Consider the following 22565-nt stretch of genomic DNA (forward strand, 5'->3'; position numbering starts at 1 on the left):
CACAGCAGCGTTTAACGCTTTAATTGAAAGGGTGGCCATTAACCATGATGTTGAAATGCACGCTGAGCCAGTGGAGGAGGACTTTCTATTCGATACTTTCTCCACCTCAGAAAGATCGGTAAAGACATTGCCTATGCTAAAGGGTGTCCTCAAACATGCTACTGACATTTTCAAGGAGACCACAAGGGCAAGGGTTGTAAACCTAAGAATTGAAAGAAAATATAGGCCTGCGCCTGTGGACCCTACGTACATCAAGGGCCAGCTCCCATTGGACTCCCTAGAAGTGGCTAATGCTTGCAAGAGAGCAAACTCTCAAACAAGTGGTGATGCTCCTCCTCCGCACAAAGAATCCAAAATCTTGGAAGCTTCTGGCAAACGGGTAGCAGCTCAAGCGACTAATATTTGGAGGATCTCAAATACACAGGCCCTATTAGCCAGATATGATAGGGCTCACTACGACATGTTAGAACAGCTGATGCAACACCTGCCTGATGCTTATAAAGAGGGAGCAGAAATGCTAATACAGGAAGGAAAGTTAATTTCAAATGCATCCATCAAGTGTGCACTCGATGCAGCAGACACAGCAGCTAGAGCCATCAACACTAGTGTAATGCTGAGACGTCATGCCTGGCTCCGCATCTCTGGTTTCAAACCAGAGATCCAAACAACTTTGCTCAATCAGCCAGTTAACCCCGACTTTCTTTTTGGTCCTGATGTAGACACGACCCTTGAAAAAATTAAAAAAGACACTGAGACAGCAAAATCCATGGGGGCTCTGCAGTCACAGCAGTTCAGGGGCAGTTCCTTTCGTCGCTCCGGTAACAGGGGAGCTTCTAGAGGTCAGGCATTGCAGCAAGCCCAATACAACAAGGGGAGCACGCAGACCACCTACAACGAGAATAACAGGGGTGGATATCGTGGGAACAGCACCAAAGGCAGAGGACGTGGAAATAACAATGCCAGATCCTCCGCCACCAATAAACAGTGACGCCTTGTCACTGCCCCGGACCATATAACACCGGTCGGGGGAAGCCTCCAGCAGTTCCTGGCAGTCTGGGAAGGCATTACCACAGACAGGTGGGTGAGACAACTTATCCAATACGGCTATTGTCTGGAACTACTCCCAACATACCCCCAAGGCACCGTCCTATGTCCGCAGAGCACATGCACTTATTGCAGCAAGAAGTAATCGGCATGCTGCAAAAAGGAGCCATAGAACTCGTGCCTTTAGAACAGCAAGGTACAGGGGTGTACTCACTGTACTTCTTGATCCCAAAAAAGGACGGATCCCTGCGGCCCATTCTAGACTTCAGACCCCTGAACCAGTACATCTTGTCAGAACATTTTCATATGTTAACTTTACAGCAAGTTCTACCATTGCTCTTGCAGAGAGACTTCCTGCCAACACTAGACCTGAAGGATGCCTATTTTCACATTCCCATTCACCCAGGTCACAGGAAGTATCTCAGGTTCACCGTCAACAACCAGCATTACCAGTTCAAGGTCCTGCCTTTCGGGGTCACTACAGCCCCCAGGGTGTTCACCAAGTGCTTGGCGACAGTGGCTGCGCACCTTCGGAGACCACACATCCATGTCTATCCTTACCTGGACTGGCTTGTTCAAGCAAAGTCAGCCCAGCAATGTGCCAGCCACATGTCCCGCACGATTCACCTCCTACACAGTCTAGGATTTTCACTAAATTACCCAAAATCACACCTTCAGCCCGCACATGTACAACAGTACCTAGGGGCAACAATAAACACTATGACAGCAACAGCGCAGCCAAACCCAGCCAGAGTCAGCAGCATGCAATTGCTAATTCAGAAATTCAGACCCCAACACTTGCTCCCGGCGCAGGTGTTCATGCAACTGATAGGTATGATGGCCTCCTGCATCTTCATAGTCCCACATGCAAGGCTGCACATGCGTCCCCTCCAGGAGTGCTTAGCACGACAGTGGAACCAGGCTCGTGGACATCTAAAAGACCTAGTGTTGGTGACCGGTCGTGCTTACAACTCTCTGCATTGGTGGAACACACAACCTTTGCAGGGGACGACCGTTCCAAGAGCCTGTACCACAGATAGTGCTGACGACGGACGCGTCTCTCCAGGGCTGGGGAGCGCATGTCCTCCATTATACAGTGCAGGGACTATGGACGACACAGCATCAGAAGATGCACATCAACCTGCTGGAGCTAATGGCAATCTTCATGTCAATGAAGGTGTTCAAATTACACTTGTGCAACAAAGTCATGCTGATCCGGACGGACAACATGACTGCCATGTATTACATCCAGAAGCAGCGAGGCACACACTCTCCACAATTTTCTCATCTAGCCCAGAGCATGTGGAAGTGGGCCATTCAGAGAAACATGTTCCTCATGGCGGAACATCTCCCAGGCAAAGACAACCAGATGGCGGACCTGCTCAGCAGGCACAGCCATCAGATGCACAAGTGGGAAATACACCCCTCGGTGCTCCAACCATATTTCCAGCAGTGGGGTCATCCAGAAATCGACCTATTCTCCACACAGGAAAACGCAAAATGCCAAACCTTCGCCGCCAGGTTCCCACACCTGCAGACTCAGGGCAATGCGATATGGATGAACTGGTCAGGCAGATTTGCGTACGCTTTTCCTCCAGCACCACTCATACCGCTAGTGGCACGCAAACTGCGACATTACTCCATGACGCTCATCCTGGTTGCTCCAACGTGGGCACGGCAGGCCTGGTACACCACGTTCCTAGAACTTTCAGTGGTGCCCCACGAAAGGCTGCGCCTCACGCCCAGTCTCCTCACTCAGAGCCATGGAGGCATTCAGCACCCAGATCCACAACAGTTGAGCCTTGTGATATGGCTCCTGAGGTCATAGTTTGGCTACCTCAACCTACCCCCTGACTGCATGAACATCATCAAGGAGGCAAGGCGACCTACAACTAGGGCATGCTATGCGGCCAAATGGAAACGGTTTGTCATTTACTGTTCCAATAATGACATTAATCCGCTAGATGCGTCAACGCAGAACATCATATGTTATTTGTTGCATCTATACAGATGCAATCTGGCATATAGTTTCATCAGGATACACCTGGCCGCCATTGCGGCATATCTTCAAAACAGGCAGCATCTTTCACTTTTCAGGGTGCCTGCCAATAAAGCCTTTATGAAAGGACTCAAAAGAGTGATCCCTCCCAGGCACCCTCCTTCACCTGTCTGGAATCTAAATGTAGTTCTCACCAGACTAATGAGACCACCCTTTGAACCTCTTCACTCTTGTGAGATACAGTTTCTTACATGGAAAGTGGCTTTTCTGGTAGCCATCACATCGCTAAGAAGAGTTAGTGAGCTTCAAGCCCTAACTATTCAAGAGCCTTTCATACAGATTCATGCTAAATTCACACCTAAAGTGTTGTTGCAGTTCCACAATAATCAAACCATAGAACTGCCAGTTTTCTTCCCCAATCCAGATGCTGTGGCAGAGCGAGCACTGCACACCTTACATGTTAAAAAAAGCTCTCCTGTATTACATCGACAGGACAAAAGATTTTAAAAAGACTAAACAACTGTTTGTTGCCTTCTCTCCACAACACAAAGGCAACCCCATTTCCAAATCAGGTATAGCCAGATGGATTGTTAAGTGCATACAAATCTGTTATCAAAAAGCTAATCGCACATTAACAGTTCCCCTAAGAGCGCATTCCACCTGCAAGTTAGGGGCATCCATGGCTTTCCTAGGTAACATTCCCCTAGAGGATATATGTAGAGCAGCCACATGGACCACCATACATACATTTACCAAACAGTACTGCGTAGATGTACACTCCAAACAGCAAGCTGCTGTAGGACAGGCTGTTCTCAAAACCTTTTTTCAGACTGCTGCAGCTGGCACGGGCAACCACCGCTAAGGAGGTAACTGCTATTTATTCTATGCACAGATATGAATTCAGCAGCCCACATGCCTCGAACGGAATATGCTACTTACCAGTATGCATCTGTTCTTGGCATGTAGGGCTGCTGACATTCATATTGCCCACCCTCCTCCCCGGTGCCTGTCGCAGCTGTAGCACTCAGAATTATTCTCAGGCATGGTCATCACTTACTGTATTACACTCCATCTCTGCCACAATGGCGAAAAACAATCTGAGGATGGAGAGGATGCCCATGCGCACTGTAGTCCAGGGGAGGAGCCACCTGTCTCGTGATACTTCGAAGACTCTTCCAGGACAACAATGTGCAATCATCCGGACCCAACACTAGGCGGCGATCTATGCACAGATATGAATGTCAGCAGCCCTACATGCCAAGAACAGATGCATATTCCTTCTTCTTGTCACGTATGAAAGGAACGTTGTGTGATTATCAAGTCACTGCTATCAAGGGGATCAACGTTTGGACACAGGGAACCCGGAGGGGCTGGCCTACTGCATAGCACTAGAAGATCACCCTTTAACTTCTGCCTTGAAAAAGTCTCTGCAAGAGACGAAACACGTGTCGGCGGTGTGAGATGAGAAGTCTTATTTATACATGAACTTTTTAATAAAGAATGTGAAGCAGCATTACCTGGTTTGGATCTCTGAATCCGTTGATACAATACAAGAACTGGACATTGTTCATATCTGACTGCTTAACATTTATTAGATGATTGTTGGTTTCTATCGTTTCTAAAGAGAAATCTAGGATTACCTAGAGTTTACAATACATTGAACATTAGTTGGTGTGCTAATTAAGCCTGTGCCCTGTCTAGCATGATATGCACTTGGTGTGCTTAATAACACTACTTTTGGTGAGTGTTTATCAGGCTGTATAAGCACCCAAAATTGGCTGGTGAAATATCCATGAAAAGCTCATAAAGTTCACGTGTATTTTTGGAATCTTGAGACGTATTACTATATTTGCGGACGTTTCTCCTTGTTTTTTAGGGGGCACTACCACCGACCTCTTTGTATCTAAACATAGATAGAGAAATACTTGTTTGAAGTAAGCACTTGTGACCTGTTTGAAAGCCCAAATGCAAGAGGATATAAACGGCTGAACCAAAATGTGGGATAGCTTATTGGCAAGAGATAACTGGTGTACACCAACTTTCAAGCAACTGTAGCAGAAATCTACTGTTAAACATAGGTCTGGGGTAGTGTTTGTTTGTATTGGTGCAGGTCAGGAGGATTTCAAGTAGAATGCAACAGTCCTAGAAATAGTTCATCAACAAACTATTCAAACTGAGATTCAAAATTTGCACTAGTCCGTCACAGAGCATGTGCATCACCAATCTACACCAAAAAAAACAAAAAAGACTGATAGATTGAAAATGCACTAAAAATTAACTTGAAAATCAAAGCAAAATCAATATATCTTATTTCTTGTATTTTTTAGCATCTGAAAAAGTAAGCATTTAGCCCACCGAAAGGTAGGATGTTGAATGCAAAGTGAAGAACTGTAATGGCTGAGAATTGGGACAAAGGAAAGATATTCAGTACTCCGTTCCACTGTTTGTGTTACTAAATAGGAAAGACTCAATGTTTTAAATAATAGTTAAAGCTTGATGTTGGCTTAAAAAATGACCACATAAGTATATTGTTTATAACACATTTGAAGAACTTATTGGACAATGATAGATGGAAGAGGAGAGATAGTATCTCCCTTTGATGATGGACTAGGAATTTCGAAGGGGCCGAGTCCAGTTAACACATGGTCTGACTCCACTTTGAATTGCCTTTAGCTATGCTCTGTATCAGTTTCCATAACACCTGTGCACGCCGCCTTTGCCCATGCACTGTGCATGGGTGGTGGTGCTGTTTCTTTCCCCTCTGCATTCTTCGACTCCTTTGTCCAGAGTCAGGAGGATTTAGGCAACGAACATGGCCTTGTGTTGTGACCTAAACCAGGCTTGGGTCCATTTGAGCATTGAGGATTTTTTAATTTTATTTTCATGATATGTGAGATGCAGTATGTGAACTGAAGCCATCAGCTTAAAATGATACAGAAAAGGGGGTGGTGATGAACAGAGTGTCTGAATTAAGCAGACCACTCTTACCCAGTCCAAAGATCAGGGCTTGATCCATCACCGTTATTTATCTCACTGCCTCATCCCAGCTCAGAACCTGGCTATATGCAAATTAGTCTGTCCCTGGCCCAGTGCATCATGGGAACAGGGCAGACCAAACTACCAAGCCAATTCTTCACCAGAAAGGAGACAAGCTACCGGGGACCGGTTTCTGGCATTTCAGCCTCTTCGGCCCGGCTTGCTTGAATCCTGATGGAGCAGTGAGAAAGGGACTCGTGTCTGAGTATATCCTGCCACACCTATAGTGGCCAAAAACGATACAGAAAAGGGGGTGGTGATGAACAGAGTGTCTGAATTAAGCAGACCACTCTTACCCAGTCCAAAGATCAGGGCTTGATCCATCACCGTTATTTATCTCACTGCCCCATCCCAGCTCAGAACCTGGCTATATATTTTGTCCACCCTAAGCGTGGAAGGGTATTCTCAGATGTGAGACCCTTGCTCATTGCACCATCAGGATTCAAGCAAACCGGGCCGAAGACGGCTGTAATGCCAGAAACCGGTCCCCGGGAGCTTGTTTCCTTCCCAGTGTAAGAATTGGCTTTTGTAGTTTGGTTTGCCCTGTTCCCATCATGCACTGGGACAGGAACAGACTAATTTGCATACAGCCAGGTTCTGAAACTGGGATGGTGCAGTGAGCTAAAAAACGGTGTTGGATCTAGCCCTGATCTCTTGACTGGGTGAGAGCTTTCTGCTTAATTCAGAGACTCTGTCCCTCACCACCCCTTGTTGTAAATATCAGCTTAAAATGAGCACGCCTTGTGACGCAACGTTTCATCTCATGAACCACGATTTGAGAAGTGCTGTAGTTGGCCACATTTAACGTAGATTCTTGCTTCTTTTCCTGTCATCCAGTCCTCGTCCCCTTACTCCTCTGTCCATGGCAGAACGCAATGCTATGCATTTTTTGTTACCCTTTTTTTATTAGCTTTTATTTTTTTACCTGTGCGGAAGAGCAAATTCTACTGCACATTTTGCCACTTTTATTTTGGTCTGTGGTAGATAACCTCCTGCGGGTTTTTCTTTTTTTAATTCCTCTTTCCCCAAAAACAGGCTTAAACTTGCTGTCAAGTCCATGCGGGACTATTTTTGTTCTGAAAAGTAATCTGTTGTCACGCATTTAGTTCTATGTTAAATGTTTACATTGTTATTTTTTTGGTGCAGTAGACTCATTCAAACCTTTTTTTACTGCAAGTCTGACCTTACATACCTCTTAATTGCTTTTCTATGTTTAGATTTAGGGACATCATTTAAGGATCAGGCTGTTAAGACGTCTCGCAAGACTGGCTCAAACTTTACTGCTGACATCTCATTACTGTGCCATTCTCCTCTCGTCCCTGCCCTTCTTGTCACTGTTCCATTACAGCTCAGCAGTCTTGGCTCCAGCTCTTCCAATCCTATGCCAGCCAGCTGCTTTGATGTGCTTACTAGGCTGCTCATTTTATTTAAATTGCAGCCCCACTGATGCCTTTCATTTTATAGACCAAGCCTTGGACAGCCAAACTGCATGCTAATGTTTATCAAACGTTCTGCAGTTCCAACACCTAACCTTTTGAGATCTTGAGTGCAGTGCTTCACATCTATTGCTACCACAAATACTGCCATTATTAGTACTGCTATTACAATCACCTTCTTTACAGCCACTACCATTACTGGTAGCATTACCTTACCATTACCACCAAGAGCTCTCCCACCATCAATACCATGACAACAATCCTCACTACTATCCACCATTACCATTATTTTTTTGTGTGATGGAGACTTCTAGCCACAGATTCCTTACCTTCGAAATATCCCTAGGTATCACACATGGTTCTAGAAATTTTTCATGAGCAGTACCCCTGTGCGCTTGTTGTTGACATAATCCGTGCCGTAAGTGATGTGCTTGGTGCCTATATAGGTGCCACCCCAGCTTGCGGACATAAGTTCTTATCTTTTTGTGCCAGTCAGTGCAGATCCGGAGAAAGGTACCCCCAGTTGTGTTTTGACTTTCTTTTTTCAGCTTTTTGTCAAATTTTTTTAGACTTGTCTCGTGGTGTGGCAGGGGTGTCTACGAGGAAGGCTGGATTCAAGCCCTGCGACACGTGTCTCTGGCAAATGTCTGTGAAGGACCCGCACCTCATCTGTCTCTGGTGTCCAGAGCACAACCATGGCACCAAGACCTGCATCCATTGTCACACCATGCATCCCAAGTCCTTGAGGGAGCGATCCCTCAAGCTCCTTGCTGCTTGACGTGTAACGCCTCAATGGTCTTGATCCCGGTCGAGAGGAAGATCCCAGGATCGCTCCAGTGAGTCCCACTAGAAGAAAAACTGCAAGAAGTCTTGGAGGTCTACAATTTCACCCCATCCATCTAAGTGACGAGACGAGGGAGCTTCATCACTGGAGGCCTGGCTCTGCAGTTTTGCCTGGGTTGACTCCGCACTACCCCGAGTTTCCGGAAGCCAGGGTGACCCCCGCCCAACTCTGAGAATTGTGAGGCCACCACCTCATATTTGGAAAGCCTGTCCCCACTGGAGCGCCTTCATGACCTGTGGTTCCCCTACTGGCTCCCCACTGGCTGGTAGTCCCTTGGCACTAGTCAGGCCCTTTGGATCCACAGATGAATCCGGGCTGGCGCCGGTCGATCCACCTCGACCTTCCCCAGCGCCAGTCCCACTGCTGACGCACCCAGCGGCACTGTCCCCTATCTTATCTCTGATACGGAAGGGCTGGCGCTGACAAGAGAAATTCCCTCCGTACCTGAGCACGTTGTTGTGGGCTAGGAAGATTGGGAGGTGCCTCTGGACCCTGAAGAATACCAGCCTCTAGACCCCATTATGGACTGGTCTGAGGAATAGGCAGGCGTCCGATGACTGGGCAATTCCCCAGGTCCTGACTTGGTCTCCCCTCCTACCGTGGATACAGAAGAGTGTGCCTCATTTGCTAGGGCGGGCGAGGTCATGGAACTTCACCTGCCCTCTTTGGCGGTCAGGGCTGGACATGACCGACTTGTTAGGCAGAATGGTTTCTTAGTCGGTGGCCTTATGGCGCTATGCCTAGCTGAGACCAACTGGCTTTTCAGGAGATGTCCAAGCTTCGCTTGTGGGCATGCCCTTTTATGACTCCCATCTCTTTAGAGACCAGGCAGACTATGCACTGGAGTGCTTTAAGGACAGCAGATCTATGGCCAGCTCCTTGGGCCTTTTCATGCCCTCTGTCAACCTAAGACAGTCTTTCACTCCTTTTGTGGACACAGAAGGGTTTTCCAGCTGCGTCCGTACCTGTCCAGCCACCACTGCACGCAAGCTTTCCAACCCAGGAACAATCACCTGCACAACTGGAGGTCAATACAACTGAATTCTCCAGATTCTCCAACTGGCTACTCCCTCACTCATGACCGCCCTTCCATCCATGCCACCTTTTCTGATAGGCTGATGGAGGACCATCTCTCCTTTCTCCGCCAGGAAGTGGCAGTTCTCTTGTCCAAGGGAGCCTTAGAGAGGGTGCCAGCATCAGAAGTAGGTTGTGGTTGCTATTCCCGCTACTTTGTGGTGCTGAAGAAGGACGGAGGCCTTCATCCTTTTCTAGGCCTGCAACCTCTCAATTTCTTCCCGAAAAAGGAGAAATTCAAAATTCCCACTCTCACACAAGTCCGGTCTGCCCTGAACCCAGGAGAATGGATGGTAGCATTGGACTTGCAGGACACATGCACATCCCCATCCTGCCTGTCCTACCTGCAGTCAACGTTAGGCCATGAGGTTCACAATGCTACCCTATGGCCTTACCTGTGCCCCACGTGTGTTCACCGGGATAATGGCGGTGGTTAGAGCACATCTTTATTGCCCCTGTTTCGATTTCTGACTGGTGCATGCGGGCTCGTCCCAGGCAGTCAACTCCCATCTCCACAGTGTGGCAGACCTCTTGCACTCCCTGGGGGAACTCCCCCTCATTTCATCGTCTAATTTGGACAAGTCACCCTCTAGCCTAGTAATGATGGCATGCAGGCCCTTTAGGACACTGGTGTGTTTGGAAATACACACGCCTCTAATGTAAGCTAATGTCTAATGTCCCCTAAGACCGCCCATGTGTCCACTGTTCCAGTATTTATCTGAAAATACTCTTCTATGGCCTCCCCGATTTCTAAATTAAATAAATCGTCATTGAGGGCTCTGCTGGGAAAACGTCACTGACGCTCATATCCCTCAGGCCGTGGAATCTTGAGGTGGAGCAGCACCAGTGAATGATCAGAGAATGTTCTGCGAAGGGTCTGAATAGAATGGTACCATGTGTAGGCCGCAGCTGACTAGAGCCAGTAGTCCATACGGGTCCCTGTGTCATGTTGTCCCAAGTAATGCGTGTAACCGGGCTCAGAGGGGTGGCGACGTCGCCATGTGTCCGAGAGGTAAAAGGTGTCACATATGTCCAGGAGTACCGTTCGCGCTCTGGGTTTGGTGACTTGCGAAGTAGAGGTGCTATCCAGCGCAGGACACAATAGTATGAAATTTACATATATGGTTTAATCCATGCTGTTTTTGTGTGTGGAGTTTGAATGTATCCGGATCATATGCATGCAGTAAGACAATCTAATTAGTATAGGCATTGCAATTTAGATTACAAGAGGCTGTAAGCGGTGAGATATCTTGTTAAATAGAATGCACTATATTAATCATGAGGAATTTGATCTTTCCTCTGTCGTGTTGGTTTAATTAGTAACAGTAATGTGTATCTCCTGGGACACATCCTATTTCACTGACATGTTATGTGTATATATTCTATGTGCAGCTTGCATTTCTGATGCATTTGGTAGAAGGCACGATCACTAGAAAAGTAAAATAAAATGGAGTTGTCTTCCTTTATTGAAGGATGCTGTTGAAAATGACAAATTAACATGTGTAAGTGGATTACTTGAAAAGTGCATTTTGAGTAAAGTTCTTTTTTTGAGGTTTTGTGTACTTGTTTTCCTCAAGACTTAAAGAAGACCATGTCATCCAGCATGGGTTGGTTGTTGATGGAGCCAGCCTTTCGCTTGCACTCAGGGAACACGAAAAGCTGTTCATGGATGTTTCCAGAAGTTGTTCTGCCGTTTTGTGTTGTCGAATGGCACCTCTGCAGAAGGCAAAGGTAGGCACCTACTTCCATTTCAGATAGATCATAAGTGTGTGTGTGTGTCTAGTCATATTTATTGATGGACTTGCATGCATGCTGACATCAAACAGATGTGCATGCATGAATTGATGCATTTACATGGACAGTGTACCTATTCCTGAACTTTTCACCTGCAAATTGTTATCAAGTCTGTTAATCTCATTAATTCAGTGGAAGCAAAACAAGACTGCAACATGCACAAAGCGTTAATCTGACATACGAAAGTCCAGAACTGGAAACTGACATGAGTTGAGGTTTTCATTCTAAGTGAGGTCCTCTGCCCACTAAGACTATTCCTTTATGTCCTGAATTTACGCCGGAATGTGTATTGTCATAAAGACTAATCACCCTGCATTTGGGGGCCTTTGTCTCTTCTGGCAGCAATTGTGTACGTGTGCCTGTTATTGTAATAGTACTTGACTCTGAAGGTCCACGAGAAATTAATATCAGAAATGCCATCTTGTTATCTCATGCCAACTTTACTTTGCACAACAAAGAGTATATCATCCTCATTTGCTGCTATCAAAGGACATGCGAGTGGTTAGTATTCTTACACTCCCAGGACTCACCAGCCTTCTACTGTTATGTTCTCATTGCCAAATTACTGCAGAAAAAATGTGCAATTCATCTGCTCCCTCAAATTAGCATTCGAAATAATGTTAAGGTAGGCTTGGACAGTAATTCACCCACTACCGGTCTAAACAGACTATCTTCATGGGAGGTATTATAGCTTCTGAGATGTTAAGTTATCCTTTCTAACACCTATTCTCATCAGAATGTGACCTTTTGTAATGGTAGTTTAAAGACTAGTAGGTTCTGGCATAAGGGCTACAGCATCAGCAAGTTTCTGATTTTAGTCAATCAACCTACTTCCTTACTTAGTGTAAGTAAGTTAGAGGTAACTGTCTAAAAGAGAGTGCTACCATGAAGGAAGGTTCTGCACTTTTGGTGAATGGATATCCTTGCCTCAGATGGTAGTCCTATTTCTAATCGAGACTTCTAGTTGTAGATTCCTGAGCTTTTCATTAGTTTCTCCAGTTGCCAGTTTGGATTCTGAACACTTTCAGTAGTAGCTTCCACATGCCAGTTGGTGGTGTCATTTCACCTGTGGAATGCTGTGCAAGGTCTTTATAGGTGCCACTCCGCCCGCTGATGTCTGTTTCTGTTTTTTCCACCCCAGCAGGCGATGATTCAGAAAATGTTGTTCAAAATTTACGATGTGCAAAGGAATGTACCCTCCAAAAACAGCAGGTTTTAAGCTTGTAAGGATTGTCGCAAACTAATGTCTATGATAGATCCCATTAGGTGATTGTGTGTTGCCAGGAACAAGTCACAACTCTGAGGCCTGCAGTGACAGCATGTTTGTGAATCTAAAGCCCATGTGAAGCAAAACTCTATATAGCCAAACACTAGAAGACTCCGCAACAAGACTGGTCCAAGTCGAACGTTCAGTTACATTCTTGATTTAGGAGTCAATGAAGGTGTTCCAGAGGCTAGTCTTCACTGAGATCTAAATAGACGGATAGGTCAATGAAAAAACATTTTAAAAAATCAAAGGTGGACGCCCCCTCTCACATTCAACTAAAAAGGCTCAGGTGTGGCACCATGGCTTTTAATCTTACTCCTGGAGTAATTCGACTTGTATCGAATCCCGCAAATGGTTCTGGCACAAACTGAGTGTCCATGCAAGGCCATACTTTGACTATTCAAATCTTTGCTAGGCCCCTCAGAGCCAAGAAGCCTTCCATATGGATTCTGACCTCACCTCTGGTACCACCTTTCATGCCGGTTCATAGAACCTCAACGCCTGTGCCAATTCTATTGATGCCGGCCGAGGAGATGCATATAGTACTCTCCTACTCTGCACTAGTCTGACCTCGACTTAGGTCACGTCCAAACACAGTTGAGGTGCTGCTTCCTCAACTTGATCTTCTGCTTCACTAGGGATAACACATTCCCTACACTCTCTTTTCGCGCAGACTCAGTCGTTGAGTATGCAGCGGGTGAAGTCGCTCAGTCCTTTTATTATTATTAGTGGAATGACTTGGAGGAGTCTGATGGCCTCAATACCTCCCCCGATAGGGGTCTTCTTTAACGGCCTGGCCCAGTCACCGAAGAATCTTGTTTTTTATGCCATGGAAACATGGTAGGGCAGCCAAAGTCTTTGACACCCAGCTCCACACCGTGAAGGTAAAAGCAAATGTGCTAACGGATTTCCTCCAGCCCAGGCAACCATCTTCTGAGCTCCTTCTGCCATTCAAAGAGACAGTAACAGATACCTTGTTGGAAGCCTGGGTCAAGTCTTGCTTTGGACCTCTAGTCACAAGACAGTGAGATGCCATCACCCACCACGGATTACCCTCCGTTCCTTTCTCCACACTCATCCCCCCAACATTTTAGTGGTTCAAGGGTCCACAAGCAGATTTAACTAAAACACTTTTCTAGGTATATTCCCAATAGGGAGTCCTAACTGTTATAGAATTTTGGGATGCACGTTTTCTATTCCACCAGCCTGGCTCTCCATTCAGTAAATGCCAACTACCTCCTGGGACGCTATTCCCACGCCCTTTGGGACTCTGTGGCTCAAGTCCTTCCTGGCATCCCCGAAGATATCTGACCTTCCCTACCCAAAACATCCAAGACTGTTGTGATGTGGCCAAGTTCACAATTCGTTGTGGCTTGGACATTCCTGATTCAAGTGGGCCCACAATTGACACCAGGGTTGCCATTCGTCTCCATAAGTGGCTGCATCCAACTGAGTTCTCTGGTGATGTCTAGTCTTCCCTTATGGACATGCCCTTTGATTAGACTTGCCTATTTTGAGACGAGGGTGATTCTACCTTAGAGGGATTCAAAACTAGCAGGGCCACTGCATGTTCTCTGAGCTTAACCGCCTCTCCAGCTGCACCGACCCTGCTGCTTCTTTCATGGCTTGGTAGAGCTGTCCCATACAGCCAGCCTGTCCAACCTCTGCAAGGAACCCTGCAGTTTTGGGTTTGAGGCAATAGTGCACACCGTCCATACAGTCAAGGTCAACAGTACGCCCAGTCCATTGCACCACCTGCGAAACCTCTTTAGCATACCCGTAATTTTGCACAGCTAACTAGTGGGAGGCAGAATCCAACAGTTCTTACTAGGTTGACAAGCCTTAGCTTCAGACAGGTGGCTCCTGCAGATCGTGCGCAAGGCCAGAACATTGCCTTGCAGCGTTTTATGTTCTACCTCACTCTTATAAGGAGGAGAAAAGCGAGACCATCGCTTGGACCCAAATAGAGTACTGAGCTTCTCTAGAGATAGTACCAAAGAATGCTGGGTGGACCATCCGCTCTTTGGGGAGTTAGCACGGTAAAAAAAACAAAAAAACACAGGGCAGTGCAGAAGAGAACCATCTCCCACTGAATCGAGCGTTTCATTAAGATCTGCTACGCATTGATAAATAGCTTCCAGAAGGCCTGCGAGCTCATTCTACCAGTGCCAAAACTGCTACCACTCCATTGGCTCATGGAGTCCTTGTACTGGACATTTACCTTGCAACTTCATGGGTGTCCCTCCATACATTCATGAAGCACTATTGTCTAGACAGTATATTTTGCATATAGGGCCATTTTGCTCACTCGGTCCAGCAAGACTTTATTTTTTGGATATAATTCACAGATCCACAACCAAATAGGTACTGCTTTTGTGTCTATTCAAAAGGTGATGAATTTGCAACTAGATGCCTCTATCAGAAGAACAGGTTGCTTACCTTCGTTAACCCTCTTTCTGGTAGAGACTCTACCTGCAGATTCCCCACTGACCTCCCATTTCTGTCGTTCGAATCCACCAATATGATCCAAAATTTAGGAATCTACACATTGGTTACATCAATTTACATTTGAGGCTCTGCATGGCTTGGTACTCTCGAAAGCAACTGACATGAGCGTGCAGGAGTGGCTCCTAGTTAGGCCTTGCGTGTCATTCTTGGAGTGGAATGGTATCTGTGCCATCTACTGCTGCACAGAGGTACTATGGAAAAGTTTCCAGAGCAAGTGTGACGCATGGGGAAATATTCAAAAGTTGAGGAATCTGCGGATAGATAGACTCTACAAGAAAGAGTGTTACCATAGGTAATTAACTTGTTCTTTGATCTCCTTTCTCCAGTTCTTAGGAAAAAAGTTAATGCTGATTTGAATAGAAATCCCAAATACCTCTTTTTATTAGCAAGGTTGAGAACATAGTTTATACTCAAAGAAGCACATATTGAGCACTAAAATTAAAAAATCCCCACAGATTTGCTACCCAGCTAAAACAATGACTGGGCATTTGCACCCCAAGATGGCATCTTCAAGAATGTCCTCAGAGAGCAATAAGAAGTCTGTCTCTGTAATGTGTCTCAATTCAGAATGGATAACTGGGGAATTGCCTATGATGCTCCACACATTACTGCAGTTCACTTGTGAATTGTTCCTTTGAGGAAATATTTAAATTTTGAATGCCTCTTTCCTGTGTTTTCATAAGCTACTAAGACACTGCATTTAAAAAGTTGTATTCAGTTATGGACACCATTCAAAAATGTACTTTTAACTGTGGTAAAAGCGTGAGTCAATATGAAAATTGGCCAGAATCTAGAAATTAGGGTAAATTTGAATTTGTGAACACTTTTTTGCTTCTTTCAGTTATGCTAACTATGTACTGTAACTACGTTCTTTACCATTGTGGGGTTTGTACCTACATATACTCTTCACATGGCACGTCAGTGATTACATCTAAACTTCTCCCCGTCTTTTAAAGTAGTTTTAATGGCTCCATCTGGGTAGACATTTTGTAAAACTGTAGCATACATTTTCAAACTGCAACCAAAAAATCTATTTCACAACACAAACTATTATCATATGTGCTATACCATTCATTCATGTGTGTGTCTCGGTTGTATGGTGGTGTTGTATGTAATTTGTTGCTTTTGAGTCTGTGGGACCTTTTGTCTTACGTCTGATGTGCACTTTTGAGACTATTGACTGGGATTAGTGGGGGTGTTTACACAGGCAGCTTACCCTAGTAAGGATTTGCTTCAAATAAAATGAACATCTGTAATATATCTAATTTAAAATCACTTTCATGCAGGTAGTACGATTAATAAAAACGTCTCCAGAGAAGCCCATCACATTGGCTATTGGTGATGGTGCTAATGATGTAAGCATGATACAGGAAGCGCATGTTGGAATAGGTAAGTCTTTTCTTTGCAGCCTTTCAGCCTTGTACACCTTTCGGCCTTGTACACGTTGAGTGTTTTCAGTGTTTCCCCTCATTTTTGGAATGGTAATTAAATATTGTATTGACCATAGTAAATTGTATTACATTGTGTTTGCAATCTCTGTTTTTTCCAATTCAAAAGATCTTTATTCGATTCACAGAATCATCAAAGCATCATTAAAATACTACAAAACATTTCTTAAAAACACACGCAATGCATTGATCCTCATAATAATTACAGTTAGCAACATCATAATTTTCTGGTGGTACACTACAATTACACAATTGCAAATCTTCAATTCTTATCTTGGCAACCGGGAGAGACCACTGATTAGTTTAAATTGGTTTTAAGACCTGTTTTTAAAATAACCTGAAAACTTGCTTACTTGCATTTGCGATATTTGCACTGCTCAGAACCATTAGGCTCCCAGGCACTGCACGTGACATTCGTGGCCGCCATTTTGGGAGTACACAGGGCTGCGGTCTAGTCTTTCCCCCCTGAAGGTACTTAAAGCCAGGCGGGCGCGAGCGCGTATCCTGAAGTCGTCCTGAGGCTTGAGCTGGCAGAGACCAATTTGTTTTAAGAACTGTTCTTAAAATAACCTGAAAACTTGCTTACTTGCATTTGCGATATTTGCACTGCTCAGAACCTTTAGGCTCCCGGGGACCGCACATGAAACGGCGGCTGCCATTTTTCGAGTACACAGGGCTGGGGCTAGTCTCCCAGCACCCCCCCCCCCCCCCCCCAACCGTCTGCGCCCATCTGTGCTCCGCGCCAGCCCCCCTGCACAAAACGCATCTGGTATAAAAATGCATTGTAGCAGCTTCCTAAAAAGTTTAAACAAGACTGACATAGACAAGATTTGCTGTGCCAATCAACTCAAATTCAGGTCCCCACAGGCATAAGTGATTTGCCCGGGATGAAGTTCTAAACTACATGAACTATTATTCCAATCAGTTGCTGGTAGTAACCATAAACTGCCAGGGAGAGTAAAGGAAAATCCTTCTATAGTCTGGAAGTGTGTTTTTCTTAACGCTAGGTCCTTAGTCAAACAGAGCACTGAATGCGCCTCCCTTATCGAGGATGAGAAGATAAATATTGCATTTATCACAGAAGCTTGGCTCTGACATAGTTAACCACATGCGCGCTGCGTTGATTCTCCTTCTATGCTGACTTTTTAAAAAACCCATTGTTCATGACGAGCTGGGCTCGTCATCAGTGTTTGAGAAGGCTACACCATGACGAGCCCAGCTCGTCATCAGCCTCGAAGGGGTTAAAGCCACTCCTCCGAATTATCTCTGCCATACGTTGAATAGGTCACAGAGGAAAGGAGGGGGTTTAACGGTCATATATCATAAATCAATCACTGCTACCTTTAATCCACAAGCTAGTGAGGAATGTGAAGCACTGGATTTCTGCTTTCAGCTCTCACATCACTATACTTTTAGAGGCACCCTCGTCTGTAGGCCTCTGGGCCTGGATGGCGGTTTTTAGATCAAGCAGGCTGCATTATGGAAAATGGGATAAGTGCCAACTCCTACACAGTGTTCGGAGATTTCAACTTCCATCTGGAGCTGCTTTCAGATATAGATGCCATCAATCTTCTAGACCAATGAATCGTGGAAGTTTAGAGCAACTAGTGACGGCTGCCACTCACCTGGCAGGCCACACTTTAAATAGCATTTTCTCTAATATCCCACAACTGAGGTTTACTGGCCTTCATCCCTTGGTCTGAACAGACCACAAGGCCATACTATTCGAGCTCACGGTCACTGATTACGCCGCACCCAAACCACTGACAAAATATGTAGAGAAAAGAGCTTGGAATGAAGTGCAAGCTAAGGATTTGCAGAAAGCACTATCCTCAATTTGTACCGCGCCACCCAGAGATCTGGACGAAGCAACCAGGTCCTACTCAAACTGGTTAGAGCCAGCAGGAAATAAGCTTGCGCCCCAAAAAAAACTCCTTCGCGGGGCGTGGCCAAGATGGCGGGGTGAGCGGACGCTTCCTCCCATAGCTCCCCCGGCCCGGCTCAGCTCGAGCCCCGATTCCTGCGCTTCTCTCCCCCCGCGGCTGCACTGCGGGCGAGAGAACTGTGCCGGAGTTCTTGGAGCACATTTTGATACCACCTTGACTTTTGTTGCCCCGGGGGAAGTCCCCGAAAAGTTTGCTCAACGATCGCTCCGGGGAGCAGAGCCTGGGTCGCCCCGAGGAGAAGGGCCTGGAGGCGGAGCATATCGCGGCGCTGTCCGCGCGCCTCGACTGGGCCGAGTGCTGAAAAGCTGGAGACCCCGGGGAGCGGACTAGACTGACTCCGTGGAGTGTGGAAGCTTCCTGGCCGGCGCCCTTGTGGCAAGAACCATCGCTGGACGACAGGCCCCAGCTTGGCGACGGCGATTCACCCCCCGGCCATGGATGTCGGTGTGTGACGCCTTGCGGACCCCGAGCTTGGAAGTGAAGGACGACGGAGTCTGAGCGGGGCCCGGCCCGGGCGTGCTGGCCGGTACTCATGGGAGGCATTGGTTTCGCTCCTTCCCGACCCATTGTTGTTTAAGGGTCGCCCATAGATTTGCTGGCCTAGGCTGCCCTCCCGGGTTCCGCCCTCCCGCCATCTTGTCTCGGTGGAGCTGGAACTGGTGGCCCTCGCCCGCGCCCTTATCATACGGGCGCTTTGGTTCCTCCGCGTGCCCACACATCTGCTGCCCTCCCTGGGTGCACACAGCTGAAAGCCTCCATTTTGAACATTGCTGACCACCCTGACTGGCTCGATGGTCGTCTCGCCCTGACCCGGGCCGCCATTTTGTCGCCTGTGACGCACCACCCTTGTCCTCGGTGAGGCCTTCACATCTGGTGCCCTCGAGCAGTTGGGCACATCCACAACGGCTGGCTCTAGGCCTCATCCACCGCGGAGGCCAGGATGGCTGGGAGACGGGGGGGGGGCACGGGGAGATCGCACTCTGCCGGAAATGCTCGGCAGGTCCCAGCAACTACGCGACAGGACGCAGCCGTCCCCGGGGTCCTCCCGGGCCTCCACGGACGCCACCGGAGGCGAACCACCAGTCACGAGGTCCTTTATGGAGGACTTATTCAGCTCCCTCAAGGAGGAATTCCAGACTCTCAAGACCGAGGTGGCCGGAGAGGTTCGTGAAGTGCGTAGGGAGGTCGAAGGCCTGGGCGAGCGGGTCGACACTGTGGAAACGGCGGCCCAGCGTCGTGACGAAGAGATAGTCCACCTCCAGCAGGACGTCCTCCGCCTACGGGAGCAGTGTGTCGAGCTCCAGGCCCACTCGGAGGACCTCGAGAACAGGTCCAGACGGAATAACATCCGGGTGCGAGGCGTTCCGTCCGCGGATGAGGGTGCGGACCTAGTGGCCTATTTGCAGGACCTGTTCCGCGACATCTTGGAAGAAGGAGCGGACTTCCAGATCCGCATCGACAGAGCACATAGGGTGGGCCGCCAGCGCCAGTCATCGGCGCCCCCGCCTGATATCCTGGCATTCCTGCCGGATTTCCCCTTAAAGGAGCGCATCATGACGGAGGCCCGCAGGAAGCAACCGCTGTCCTTCCGAGAACAACCCGTGGCGCTCTATCAAGACCGGTCCGCCATCACACTGCAGAAGCGCAGGTCTTTCCGCATCGCCACGGACTTTCTGCGGGAGCATGAGACGGCCTATTCCTGGGGTCACACCTTCCGTCTTATCTTTCGATGGAATGGGGTGCTACATCAGCTGCGCTCCCTACAGGATGTCTGTGTGGTGCTGGGACTCACAGCTACGGAGGAAGAAGGAGCTACGCCCGCATGGAGGCGCCCCGAGCGGCGAGGCCGACGGAGATCGAGGAGGCGCCAATCGTCGGCGACAGTGAGTCGTCCTGACTCTCCTACCATCAGGGCGGATATGGCGGAGGCCCTGAGGACTGCGGCCAGGAACTTGCCTGAATCTAACGGCGTGGCCCAGACGGCCTAATTTCACTCCGGGGGGAGAGATTCTTAGCTTCTATGATGCTGGGCTGGGGTTGGGGGTTGGGGGGGGGCGGTTGGAGGTGTGTGGCTGGACGTCCACTTGACTGTTTTCTGCAGACTCGCCCTCTTGGGCTGGACTGAGACAATGGGGTGTTTTTTCTTGTTTTTGGTTTTGGCTGGTTGCCATGGGTTGGTTTTGGGGGGGCTTAAGAACTGGTTTGGTGCTGGGGGGGTCCCGTCCGATACTGTCCGAACACTTGCGAAGCCGATTCTGGCCTTCCCTGCTCCCCTGCCCCGCGTGCCCCTCCCGCTGATCCCTCGCTTGCTGCATAGCGTTTTGCTTCCCCGTGAGCGATGCCACCCCTGAAAGTGGTGACCCTTAATGTTAAGGGTCTGAATAACCCTGTAAAGCGTAGGGCGATCCTTTCCCTGCTAGAGGGGTCGCAGGCGGATATTTGCCTCCTGCAGGAAACCCATTTACTCTCTAAAGACTGCCATAGGTTGCGATCTGCCAAGTTCCCCACGCAACTCTTTTCCTCGGCTGCGACTAAGACTGCGGGGGTGGCCATTCTTCTAGCTAGCTCCTTCAGGGGTGAGGTGTTATATAAACATGCCGAGCAGAAGGGGAGGCTTCTAGTGTATCGCATGCGTCTGGGAGGTGTTGCCTTTACGGTTGGTTCCGTTTACAGCCCGAATGACCACCAGGATCGCTTCCTGGACTCTGTGTTAGTGGACGTTACTGCCTCGCCCGACCGCCATATTATCTTGGGGGGAGACCTGAACATGGCCTTCAACTCCACCCTGGATAGGTCTGCCCAGCGCTTTCCGCAGACGGGGGAACTTTCTAAGGCGGTGCAAGACCAGATTGCTGAGATGGATCTACATGACCTCTGGCGCACCATGCATCCCACCGACAGGGACTACTCGTATTTTTCCCACGCACACCGCACTTATTCGCGGTTAGATTATCTCCTGGTGAGCGGCCCGCTTCGCTCGGCCGCCACGGCGGCGGACATCGGGGTCTTGTCCTTGTCCGATCATGCGCCGGTTTCCGGAGTTTTTGCTTGGCCGGCGGCCCCCCCCTCCAGAGGGATGTGGCGGCTTCGGGACACGCTTCTCCATAAGAAACCGGTGGTGAAGCGAATAGAGGAGGTCATCCGAGAGTACCTGACCCACAATGACAACTCCGATACATCCCTGGCGACGCAGTGGGCGGCTTTGAAAGCAGTCATCAGGGGGGAGTTTATCTCCATCTCCTCGGCGGAGAATAAGGAGCGCCACCGCAAGAGGGAGGAACTGACGGCGCAGGTCAGGGAACTTGAACAGGTTCACCGCCGGACGGGGGCTCCTCGTGTTTGGCGGCAGCTGAAGGCGGCGCGGAAACTCCTCTCTGCGTTGGACCTGGACCGGGCGGAGTATGCGGCTTTACGCTTGAAGCATGCCTATTACACCGGCGGAGATAGGTGCGGTAAGCTCCTGGCCCATCGGCTCAGAGCAGCGCAGCAACGCAACGTGGTCAAAGAGCTAGTGGGAGTAGATGGGGGTCCCGGTTTCCGGTGGCGGATTCCTTTCGTGCCTTTTACGAGGCGCTGTATGCTGCAGAGCCCTCCCCACCGGGAGAGGCTGAGGCTGAAGCCTATCTGGACTCCGTCACCCTCCCGACCCTGGATTCCGCTCAGGCGGACCACCTAGAGAGGGATATTCACGTGGAGGAAGTCATCTCCGCTATCGCTCGGCTCAAGCACGGCAAGGCTCCGGGCCCGGATGGCTATACGGCCTTGTTCTACAAGACCTTCTGTCCCACTGTCGCGCCTCTCCTGGCTCGCTTATTCAATTCCTTCTCCGACCCAGGAGCTATCCCGCCAGACCTTCTCTCGGCGACTGTGTCGGTTATCCCGAAACCGGGAAAGGACCGGACTCTGTGCGGCTCGTACCGGCCCATCTCGCTTTTGAATGTGGACCTCAAGCTTTACACGGGGATCCTGGCGGCCAGGCTGGGTCTACACCTGCCAGGTTTGGTGGAGGCGGACCAGGCCGGTTTTGTACCCGGTAGGCAGACGGTCGACAACACCAAAAGGGTGACACACGTGCTAGAAAAGGCCTCACGCGTCCCGGGGGAGCGGATGCTGCTATCGGTCGACGCGGAGAAGGCCTTTGATAGGGTTCATTGGCCGTACCTCGAGCT

At 48.4% G+C, this 22565-nt stretch overlaps 1 protein-coding gene across 1 annotated transcript in view; it reads left to right on the plus strand.

Annotated features, from left to right (window-relative positions):
- Positions 1–22565, plus strand: part of ATP11B (ATPase phospholipid transporting 11B (putative)) — a 471244-nt gene that overhangs the window by 308960 nt on the left and 139719 nt on the right. Inside the window, exons 20-21 of the mRNA XM_086949489.1 lie at positions 11011–11164; positions 16289–16391. Of these exons, the coding sequence (XP_086805615.1) occupies positions 11011–11164; positions 16289–16391 (257 nt within the window). The remainder of the gene's footprint in view (positions 1–11010; positions 11165–16288; positions 16392–22565) is intronic.

The sequence above is a fragment of the Lissotriton vulgaris genome, unplaced genomic scaffold, assembly GCF_964263255.1.
Source record: "Lissotriton vulgaris unplaced genomic scaffold, aLisVul1.2 SCAFFOLD_1627, whole genome shotgun sequence".
NCBI lineage: Eukaryota > Metazoa > Chordata > Amphibia > Caudata > Salamandridae > Lissotriton > Lissotriton vulgaris.